The 10,620-nt window shown below is 36.7% G+C and overlaps 1 protein-coding gene and 1 long non-coding RNA gene across 4 annotated transcripts in view; one reads left to right on the forward strand and one right to left on the reverse strand.

Annotated features, from left to right (window-relative positions):
- LOC141381937 (uncharacterized) overlaps positions 1 to 10,620 on the forward strand; it is a 152,710-nt gene that overhangs the window by 50,601 nt on the left and 91,489 nt on the right. The gene's annotated exons all lie outside the window — the stretch shown is intronic.
- LOC137491028 (uncharacterized) overlaps positions 1,583 to 10,620 on the reverse strand; it is a 42,108-nt gene continuing 33,070 nt past the window's right edge. For all 3 annotated transcript variants that reach the window (XM_068220075.2, XM_073948471.1, XM_073948472.1), the window contains one exon: positions 1,583 to 5,043. In XM_068220075.2, the coding sequence (XP_068076176.1) occupies positions 3,839 to 5,043 (1,205 nt within the window). In that variant the 3' untranslated portion in view covers positions 1,583 to 3,838. The remainder of the gene's footprint in view (positions 5,044 to 10,620) is intronic.

Here is a 10,620-nt window from a genome sequence, read left to right on the forward strand (position 1 = left end):
CTAACGCAACTTTTTGGTCGATAGTTCCTTCATCCTTTTTTATCAGTAATTTCAGAAATTAACTGAAATTAGATTTTATTTAAGATTAATGTCATTACTCCTTATTTACGACCATTATTATATGAGAAAGATAATAAAATAAAAAGAAAACCTTAAATCCCATTTTTTTTCCAATTTCTTATGTTCTGTATCAGAAAGATGTTTCTCTTGCCAGAAGATTATCTGTTGCTTTTCTCTTTTTATTTTAGCCTTGAGTTTGCTTCTTTTAATCAGATTTACTAACCCATTAATATTGAAAGTAATTACTCTATATTTCTGTTTTTGCATATACTATAATCAGATGTTATTGCGAAGATCACTGTGACCGGAACATGAAAAACACAAACAAGAAAATCTTGAACACATACAAAAAATAACGAAAACGGTCTTCAACCCTTAAAGTCTTAAATAACTTCTTAACGTGAGGGGAAAGTCTTCCTACTCTAAAGGGCCTCTCCTTGCTGTGCCTATTGCACAAAAAATGTTAACGAATATATTCAGCTCCCATGTCTGGGAATATTCTTGTATTTCTGGCTAGGTTTTCAAATTAATATTTATACTAATTATAGCAAGGGATTTTAAGTGTATAAATTCGAATCCTTTTATGTCTTCCTACCAGTATGTTACTCAATGGCTTGAGTCTTGGTGTGCTTTATTTGTTCATCTTGTGTCGTTGGTCAGACTGTTTAAATACCATTCTTCCTTTAAACTATTTAAATGTCCATTACAAGGTTATTATAGTTAACGAAAACGAAAAATTAAAACTAAAATGTAAAATAATTGTCGTTAACTGTAATAAAATTAAAAACTAGTTCTTTTAAAAACTAGAACTAACTGAAACTGTGTTGTGTAGATACAAAACTAACTGAAACGAACTAAAATGATAGCAAAAACCTTGTTTTCGTGTTTGTAAATGTATTTAATACATAATCTTACTGTAAGCCTTTTAGAAGTAAATATATTCCGCGCTGCAGGTGTTTGTGTTTGATCCTTCCGCACCTCAGTGTCTCCTGCTGCCATTGGCCAGATCGAGCCGGCTCTCCTCCAGTCATCCTCGCTGTTGCTCCCGCGACAAAAGCAATGAGTGGACATGACAGCATCACGGCGACAGCATTAAATAAAGATACTTAAAAGTATTACTTTAACACGTTTATGCCCAATAATGGGTTTTATTTCTGTATCGCGATCGCGAACGAATCTTTTTAACCGGATCTTCTAACTGAACCAGTTGAACTAGTTCACTAAATCGAACTAAATCATTTGAAACGATTCGCGTCTCCAGTAAGAACTTATCCACCAACTACTTACTTTATAACAAGTCTAATACCCCTCTGACTCTAAATAAGCCAATATATACTCTCATTCAGTTATTAGAACAGCAACTTTACATTGAGAAGCGGTGAACCGTTAATACTGCGCATGCGTGATTCAGTGAACCAAACAAAAACAGTACAGCCCTCAGCCTGCTGTGTGACTGATCTGAACCACTGAACTGAACTGGAAGAACTGAAGCACGGGTAAACTAAGGCTTAAATGAGAGGATCTGGTGAAAAAACGCAAGTTTATTTCATAGCAGACAATCATAATGGAATTTAAATGAGTGAATCATGATTCAGTTGGGTTGCAAAACTTTACTGAAAGACTTTTCTGATCATTTTAATTGACTTAAATTACTATTGCTGACTACATAATGTTGAGTCCTAACATCCACGTTAAAAATCTGAATTACCCATCAGCAGGCCCGGATTAATAATTCAGAGCCCATTGGGCACAATGTCTTGAAGGCCCACTATAGCCGCACCCTATAGTTGAATTAAAAAATAAGATTAATATAATATTTGATAAAAAAATTATCTATAATGTATTGCCCACATTTTTTAAATAATTGATATACAGTACATATATTTCTATTCTACAAAGATTTAACTTATTTTTAAAGCATTTAATTTGAAAGAAAAAAATACTAATACAACTAGGGGAAATTAATGGATTTTAATGTACTTGTTCAAGTTCACTGAAGCAGTATTAAAATGTATATTTAGGGTATTTTAATGTATAACTTCTACAAACTTATACTGCACATGATTTGGATAACACCTCTCCAATCCAGTTCTAGGAGTCGGAGTCCTCCATAATACACACACTTATCAATAATTCCCACTTGTCTTTTTGGTGATGAAAAGTAGGCAAAATCTAAGTGCGGACGGGCCCCTGGGCCTGTGCCCATAATGCCTATAGTTTTATCCGGCCCTGTCCATCACTACTGGGTGTCTAACTTGAGGATGGGTAGATGGTTGTGGTGGATGATAGTGTTCATCTTCTTTTAATACATGTTTTAAAAAATGTGTGGCTGAGTTTTTATTATACAATATTTATACTGTTGATTTTGAATTTTGCATCTAACAAATATCCTCATTTAAAAAAAAAACTGAAACTAATACTGAAACTAATAAAAAGACATTTTTTAAAATATAGAAACTAATAAAAACTAAGAAATCTGCCTCTAAAACTAATTAAAACTAACTGAATTTAAAAATAAAAAGTCAAAACTAAATAGAAACTAAAACTAATGAAAAATCCAAAACTATTATAACCTTGGTCCATTATCGGTGAATCAAGTCAAGAAGTTTTACCAGTCTCTCAGAGTTCTTTGTTAGGATCTACCAGGTTTTACCCTTCTTCCAAACAAAGCTAGTGTTGTCCCTTTGAAATTCACATAGTTTTTCCCGGATCTTCGCTTGATGTTTTTCCTTACTTTTCTTCCATGTCACTCCAACCTTTTGCCAAGGTCTTTGTTTCTCTTTCCCAGGGATTCCTATAATAGTTTCTTCTTCGCTGTTTATCAGTCCTTTTTCTTTCAGACTTTCTCTTGATGCCTCCGTCATCAAATTGTACATGACCGCCCTGCTTTCCAGAAAGATTCGGTGTTTGGAACTTAATCCCCTTTTCATTCAGAATTTTTCTTTTCGGAGCAAAAGCCCGTCTTTTCTGTTGGATCTCAGGTGGGTAGTCTTGGTCAAAGAAAACTCTTTTTTTATTTCAGTGTATTAATTTTTTTCTCCATGCAAAGCGGAGGACCAGGTCCTTTGTTTTCCAAAAAGATTTTAAGTCTTGCCGGCGGTGGTGTTTAGAACTTAATTCCCTTTTCATTCAGAATGCTTCCTTCCGGGATTCCAAAAATCTGATTATTATTTCTACGGGAGCGTTTTTCTATATCTCACAGTTTCTCTTTTAAATTTTCTTGTATTTGAATGGATTGATTGAGCATTTCTTTCATCTCTGCAATGTTCTCCTCCAAAATTCTCCAACTCGCTGCTCCACTTCGTTGACCTTTTCTGTCGTTGCATTTAGGTCCGTGATAAGGTCATCCAGTTGTTGATTGACTTCTTGTTTACAGTTACTTAATTCCATTTTCACATCTTTTGCGAGAGAATCTTGGAAGGCGGTTAAATCAGATTTAATATTCTTCTGGAAAGCTTTGATGTCTGTAAATATTGCTGCAATGATAGGTGACAGGCTATCAGCTATCCCGTCCGTCTTGGATTTTTCATCTGTTGATTTCTCATTTTTTTCAGGATTAACTGATTGTTTTGTCCTAGCCTTTTTGTTTTTGTCCCTCCTCCATGTCATTTAAATATGGTTTAGGTTATTATATATGATGTAAAAAGGAGGATTAATACCAGTGTGTATGGAAGCGCTCTTTCTATGCTGCTACATGTGTCGGCGCCTTACCAGAAACCATCCCATGTGTTTCTTAAGCTGCCCTGATTAAGTGAAACTTTGTACACACTGATCATGTCTACAGTTTCTCTCCAGTGTGAATCCTCTCATGTGTTTTCAGGGTTCCTGAGCGAGTAAACCTCTTACTGCACTGTGAACACTTGTACGGTTTTTCTCCAGTGTGAACCCTCTGGTGGCGTTTCAATTCTGCAGCTGTAATAAAAGTATTCTCAATCTTCAAGCACATAAACTCTTTCTCTCCAGTGTGGATCATCATTTGTCGATTAAGGGATGTTGATTGGCTAAAACTCTTCTCACACTGAGTGCATGTGAATGGTTTCTCTCCAATGTGGTTCCTCATGTGTATATTAGGGTTTGATGATTGGCTGAAACTCTTACCACACTGAGTACATGTGAATGGTTTCTCTCCAGTGTGTATCCTCATGTGTAGATTAAGGGATGTTGATTGGCTAAAACTCTTCCCACACTGAAGGCATGTGAATGGTTTCTCTCCAGTGTGGTTCCTCATGTGTATATTAAGGTTTGATGATTTGCTGAAACTCTTACCACACTGAGTACATGTGAATGGTTTCTCTCCAGTGTGTATCCTCATGTGTAGATAAAGGGATGATGATTGGCTGAAACTCTTCCCACACTGACTGCATGTGAATGGTTTCTCTCCAGTGTGGATCCTCATGTGTTGATTAAGGTATGGTGATTGGCTGAAACTCTTTCCACACTGACTGCATGTGAATGGTTTCTCTCCAGTGTGGATCCTCATGTGTTGATTAAGGTATGATGATTGGCTGAAACTCTTCCCACACTGAGTACATGTGAATGGTTTCTCTCCAGTGTGAATCCTCATGTGTTGATTAAGGTTTGCTGAGTTGCTGAAACTCTTCCCACACTGGGTGCATGTGAATGGTTTCTCTCCAGTGTGGATCCTCATGTGTTGATTAAGGTTTGCTGAGTAGCTGAAACTCTTCCCACACTGGGTGCATGTGAATGGTTTCTCTCCAGTGTGGATCCTCATGTGTTGATTAAGGTGTGATGATTGGTTGAAATTCTTCCCACACTGAGTGCATGTGAATAGTTTCTCCCTATTGTGGACCCTCATGTGGATCTTTAGTTTGCTTTTGTTTGCCAAACTCTTCCCACACTGATTGCAGGTAAAACAACGCTTGTCTCTCATTTTTAAAATATCATCAGTCTCTAAATGAGTTTTGTCTTCAATTTTGACATGATGTTCCTCCTCTTTACTCCTCTCATACTCTTTAAATAGGTCTGAAATAATAATAAATAAAAAAGTTCAGCTTTTAGTAAATCATTAAAACTCTCAGTGAAAAGGAAGTGAAAACTTTAATTTTGATGCACATTAAATGTAAAAACAGCAGATAATATTTAGATTGATCTTGTCATATTAACCTCCTAGTGTCCATTACACACAAACACATTTAAGCAGATACTTATATGATTAATCCCAGAGCATTTTGGTCATACTGATGAGACATAAATTTGAAAGCTGTAAATGGCCAGTTTCTATTTGTAATATTCGTCATCACACAAAACAACATGTTTTTGTAAAACTTGTAAAGCAGATAGGGAATGCTTTTTCATTCTGTGCCTGACTGGTAAACCTGTCAAAAAAAAAAGCAGCTGAATCTCTGAGAATATTTGCCCCACAGACATGAGACATATCTGCATAACATCTGCATAAAGCCTTAAACCTGCACCTTTAGATGACAAATGTTCTCTGGTTTAGTAATCTGCATGTAACGAATGCAATGCAGAATACTAACACTTAACTGTTTCAGATCATCAAACAAATGTAAATATTAGACAAAGATAACATAACTAAATGCATTGTGCAGTTTTTAAATAAAGAATTTTATTCTTAAAAGGAGGACAAAACACTGAACTACACAGACTTGTGTGAAAATGTTTTTCCCCATTAAACATAACTTTATTTATCACACCGGGTTCAAGTTCTCTAGCCACACCCAGACCTGATAACTACCACACGTTCTCAATCAAGAAATTACCTAAATAGGACCTGTCTGAAGTAGACCAAAAGAGCCTCAAAAGCTAGACATCATGCCAAAATTTAAAGACATGTAAACACAAATGAGAAAGAAAATTCTTGTGTCATAAGTTAAAAAAAAACAAAAAACAAAAAAAAACTGAATCAAATGCAGAAAAACAACAAGGGTTTATTAAGGAGTGAGAACCGGAAAAAGCAAAAATCAAAGTAAAAACCCGGTCGGGTGAGCGCTGATAAAGTTTCATGGGAAAAAACAACCAGACACTCACTCACTAGCGGTCCTGGACACAAATACAGGGTGAGTAACAAAATAATATGCACACAAATTATCGATAACATACTGACAAACATGAAGGGAATGATGTGGTATAAACAGGAAAAAAGGGAAACGAGAGCTTCTGTGACTGCAAATAAAAGCAGATGACATGAGATAATCTGTAACCCAGAACAGGAGAAGAGAGCAAAAGCGTGAGGTACGGTGACAGTACCCCCTCTCTCAAGAACGGCCCCTTGCATTCCCTTAAGACTCACTATGGAACTAATGAAACTGATCAATGAGAGAGCGGTCCAGAATATCCAGAGCCGGAATCCAACATCTTTCCTGTGGACCATAACCTTTCCAGTCTACCCGATACTGATAACCTCTCTACCTCTCCTCCTCACATGCAGGGGCCAGTGCACTGTGTATGTGAGTGCACCCTCAACCAGTCTGGGAGGCAGAGGAGCAGAGGTTATGGGGTGCAGTGGGGAGAGAAGCATGGGTTTGATCTTAGACACCTTAAAAAAAAGACTGGATGAATGTTTTTAAACTTAGACTTAATTTGAGTTGAACCAACACTAGACTGAGCACCTTGATAATGGGAAATGGTCCAATGAAGTTGGGTCCCAATTTATGTGAGGGAAGTCTGAGAGGAATGTCTTTAGAAGACATGGCTAAAGCCATAAAGAATCCGATTCCATGGACCGAAGAATGTGAGAAGGCTTTCACAGATACAGTACATGTCCCTGTCGAAGGTCTGTAATGTTAAGCTAATTATTCATTAAAGGCCAAGCCATTCTCATACGTGACGTACTGTTCTTTGTGAGACTGAAATGTTGTTAATAGCTGTGTTTCCATCCAAAAATAAGAACTAAATTTATTTGCAAAACTGGAATATTGCATGAAAAATACACAAATAAATCAGCATTTCCATCCAATGAATCAAAGAGAACAAAATCGTCACTTCCTGATTAACTGGTTCCAAGTATCAACAGTAAAAACAGAATTTATTACGGTAGAAGAAGTTACATGAATCTTTTGCTTATTTAATAAATGACTTTCCCCTCAGAGGACAATGAACATGTGGTGGCGTTTGAAGCCATGAGATGCAGAGAACAGACTGTAGGAACTCATCGGCATTTTTCAGTGGTCAACACAAGTTGAATCTGAAATCTTGGGCATCTCCAATGGTCTCATTCATTGAACTAGCTTGAGGGCTTATACCATCAGGATAACAAAGCGCCAATTGATTTCGGGCTCCTCTGACCAGTACTTCTATGCAGATGTTCTGGCACCCTTCGGCTAACTAGCCAATGATTAATTAAATCAGTTAAATTAAAAAACAATGGCCCTTACAGGATCTTAAGCAGAAACCATTTCACGAGACTTTTAATTGACTCCTGGTCATGTGCTCGCCTTGGGCACATCCTGCTAGAAGCACAATTTCGTAGAGACAAAGAGATTACTAGAAACATTAATGTATATGAATAAAAGACAATCTCTTAAAATGTTAGAACTAAGGCAGATGTATCTTTGAATAATATGCCATAATGTTCCTCATATGCTGTTTATTCCAATCAACTAGGTTAATCAATGTGTTGTTTTAACCCTTATAACAGAGTAAAATAATCTGTATGTGTCTGAAATGTATGATGTCTGGTATTGAACGAAAGCTAGTGACATTTGCAATACGTTGGTGTAAATGAAAAACTAGTAGTACAAACAGTATTCATCTTGTAACGTTTGATGTAAGATAGTTTCAATCTTGCAAGAGTTCTACCACGTGAAATCTACATGCAGTCTGTTAATTATTGACCTTTCCTACGTCAGTACGGGGTGTGTCCCGCCCTTCATGGCAACTGCTCATTGGCAGACAGTGCCATGGGGACGAACCAGACCAGATCACTTAAAAACACCCTGCAACAAAGAAACTTTGCTTTTTGCATCAGCTAGCTTGCGCATGCTTTTGCTCTCTGCCCCCTTTCGCCTGCCCGGACACCGCGCCGCCACGCGATTGGGTCACCACGAACTTCCACGCAAACCTCTTAAGTTTCGGGACTCAAAACCGCAAAACCGACTCTCAGCAGTTCGTCACCTAGGTAACCCAGGACAACAGCCATTCACGAGCGTGTGAATCCCAAAGACGTCATCGAAGCGAGAAACCACCCAATCAGGAGCACCGTGTTTCCCCAAGGCCAGCCGGCGAGGGAGATTCGACTTCAGCAAAAAGGGCGCAAGTAACAAACTAATGTTGTCTCTTGCTGATCTTGTGCAGATTGATCTTAAGCAGTTAAAGATAAGCCATATCTCTGCTTTTGTGGTTTCTCAGGTGTTATTCTAAGATCTTGCAAAAGTATTAGAATTAATTTGGGACGTTGTCAACTCATATTGCATCCTCTGAACTACCTCTGTGTGTATGTGTGAATGTGTGTGTGCGTTTGTTTGTTGTTTGCTTATTACGTAGTTAGTTTCATGTATCGTAGTGTAGCTCAATAAATCTTTGTACTCATTTTGTAAGAACTGTGTTCTTGTTTGTGTGCTTCTAAGTCATTGCCTCGAGCTGTAGATCTTGTTACCTTGCTAAAGATCATCCAATACTGTGTTATGTTATTATCGTTGGCCACGTAAATAATATTAACAAGATTGGTAAGATACGATGTCTTCTATTTGCGGGACAAATGGTAGATAAAGTGTGAATCTTTTAATCTGATTCAATCTGACTCAATTGAGTCAAATCAATGATTCGAACCTTCAGGATCCGATTCATTGAAATGAGCTAATAAACCCCTGATCGATATTAAAACGTAGGTTGATCCCCTACTCTTGACACACTCCAGACGCTCTGGAGATCATTAATAATATAATAACATGAATACTGAAATGGTTCAGGTGTTTTAGAATGACCAAAACAACATTTTAGATGTTCTGCAGTGTGCTCAGCCTGCTGGTTTGTGCATTCACACACATTTGTATCATCATATAATCTCTTATAACCAACCCTTTTTAATGCACAAACTGGAATTTGTTCAGTAAAGGTGCTTGCGTAGTTTACGTAAGTTTATCTTTTCTTATAAAATAAAAAGTTTATCCTACTCAGTTATGCGCATGTTTTTATGCCAATATTTCAAAAGTTATGTGCATCATGACATTTCCATCAACCAATTTTTTTATGCTCATAGCCCATCCAAAATGCACTTAAAAATACGTGGCTGGAAACGTAAGGCTAAGCGAGAAAAAGGAAAGAAGACTGACAAAAACTCACGAGTTTAGAGAATAAAACCTGCTACTGACCAGGTAGGTTCACAGAGTAAGTTACCACGGTAACTGACTCGCAGTTAAAGTTAGATCTCTTTCAGAAACTGGCTTACCCTGCTTTCTCAAGTTTGACAAACCTGCCATTTTGAAATGATAACCCAGACTTTCTCTCATTTCAGGATTAAAATACTCTGAGTTTTTACTTGACCTCCATTCTGAAACAGGGCCCTGAACTCATATGCTATTGTTTTAGAACTTCAATTGCCTATTGGAGAAATGACCAGGATTAATAAACTTGCTCCACAAACAAATGTGTTCATGACTATACATACAAAAAACAATAAAATAAGAAAATATGACTTTGCAACATCAAGCAGCGTTAGGCATGGGCCAGTATAAGATTCTGACGGTATGATAAGCTTGAATAAAAATATCATGGTTTAACTGTACTTTTTCCCTTTGAACAAAATATTTTCATTGGAGAAACTTTTACAATATCTTGGAGCAGTAAACATGTCTGGCAAAATCATTCAAATGAATAATTGACAACTGCTGTCTTCATTTGTTTTAAAAATACAGATTTATTTACAATTTAAAACCTCATAATTTGGATACATTTTCTCCTGGAGATACTGTTGTCCTAAAAAACTTAAAATAAAACATTTTTTAAAAGTATATACCGTAGGAACAATACAGCAGAAAATATTGGCGGTTTTAAAACCTTGACTTTTCTCAAACCGAGGTATACCTTGTAAACTGTCCCTTGCCTAAGCAGCATGACACGGTTTTTAGGATCTAAAAATTCATCCTTTAAAAAAAAAGTCTCAAGCAAAAAGATTTCAATGGCGGCGCCTGCTGGTACGTGAAGAATTTGGTCAATACTGACAAACTTTACGCTCAAATGTTTGCATATCATCAGCATGCTGTAATCCATTTCTTAAACAGCAAAAGTCATTTTTAGACTAGTTTGGCCAGTTGTAGTCAGTGCAATGCTAAACGTTATTGTTCCACTATAATGTGTTTGTTTTGTCTCATGTCATTCCACAGCAACATCATATAGTTTAGAATACTGTGCAATGTTTTATAATAATTAATTATTTTAGTGTCCATTTTATTCAGCATATTTAATATTTGGGGCATCCACGTTTTCTGACATACTTTAAACCAGAGTTTCTGCAGGTTTCACCAAATTAAATTTAAGACATTAAGACATTTTTAAGACCATTATGAATGAAATTTTAGACTCATAAAGGGCTAAAGATTTTTTCAAATGGCCCAGATAGAAAGGATTTTATTTTCCCTATCA

This window comes from Danio rerio, chromosome 4, assembly GCF_049306965.1.
Source record: "Danio rerio strain Tuebingen ecotype United States chromosome 4, GRCz12tu, whole genome shotgun sequence".
NCBI classification, from domain to species: Eukaryota; Metazoa; Chordata; class Actinopteri; order Cypriniformes; family Danionidae; genus Danio; species Danio rerio.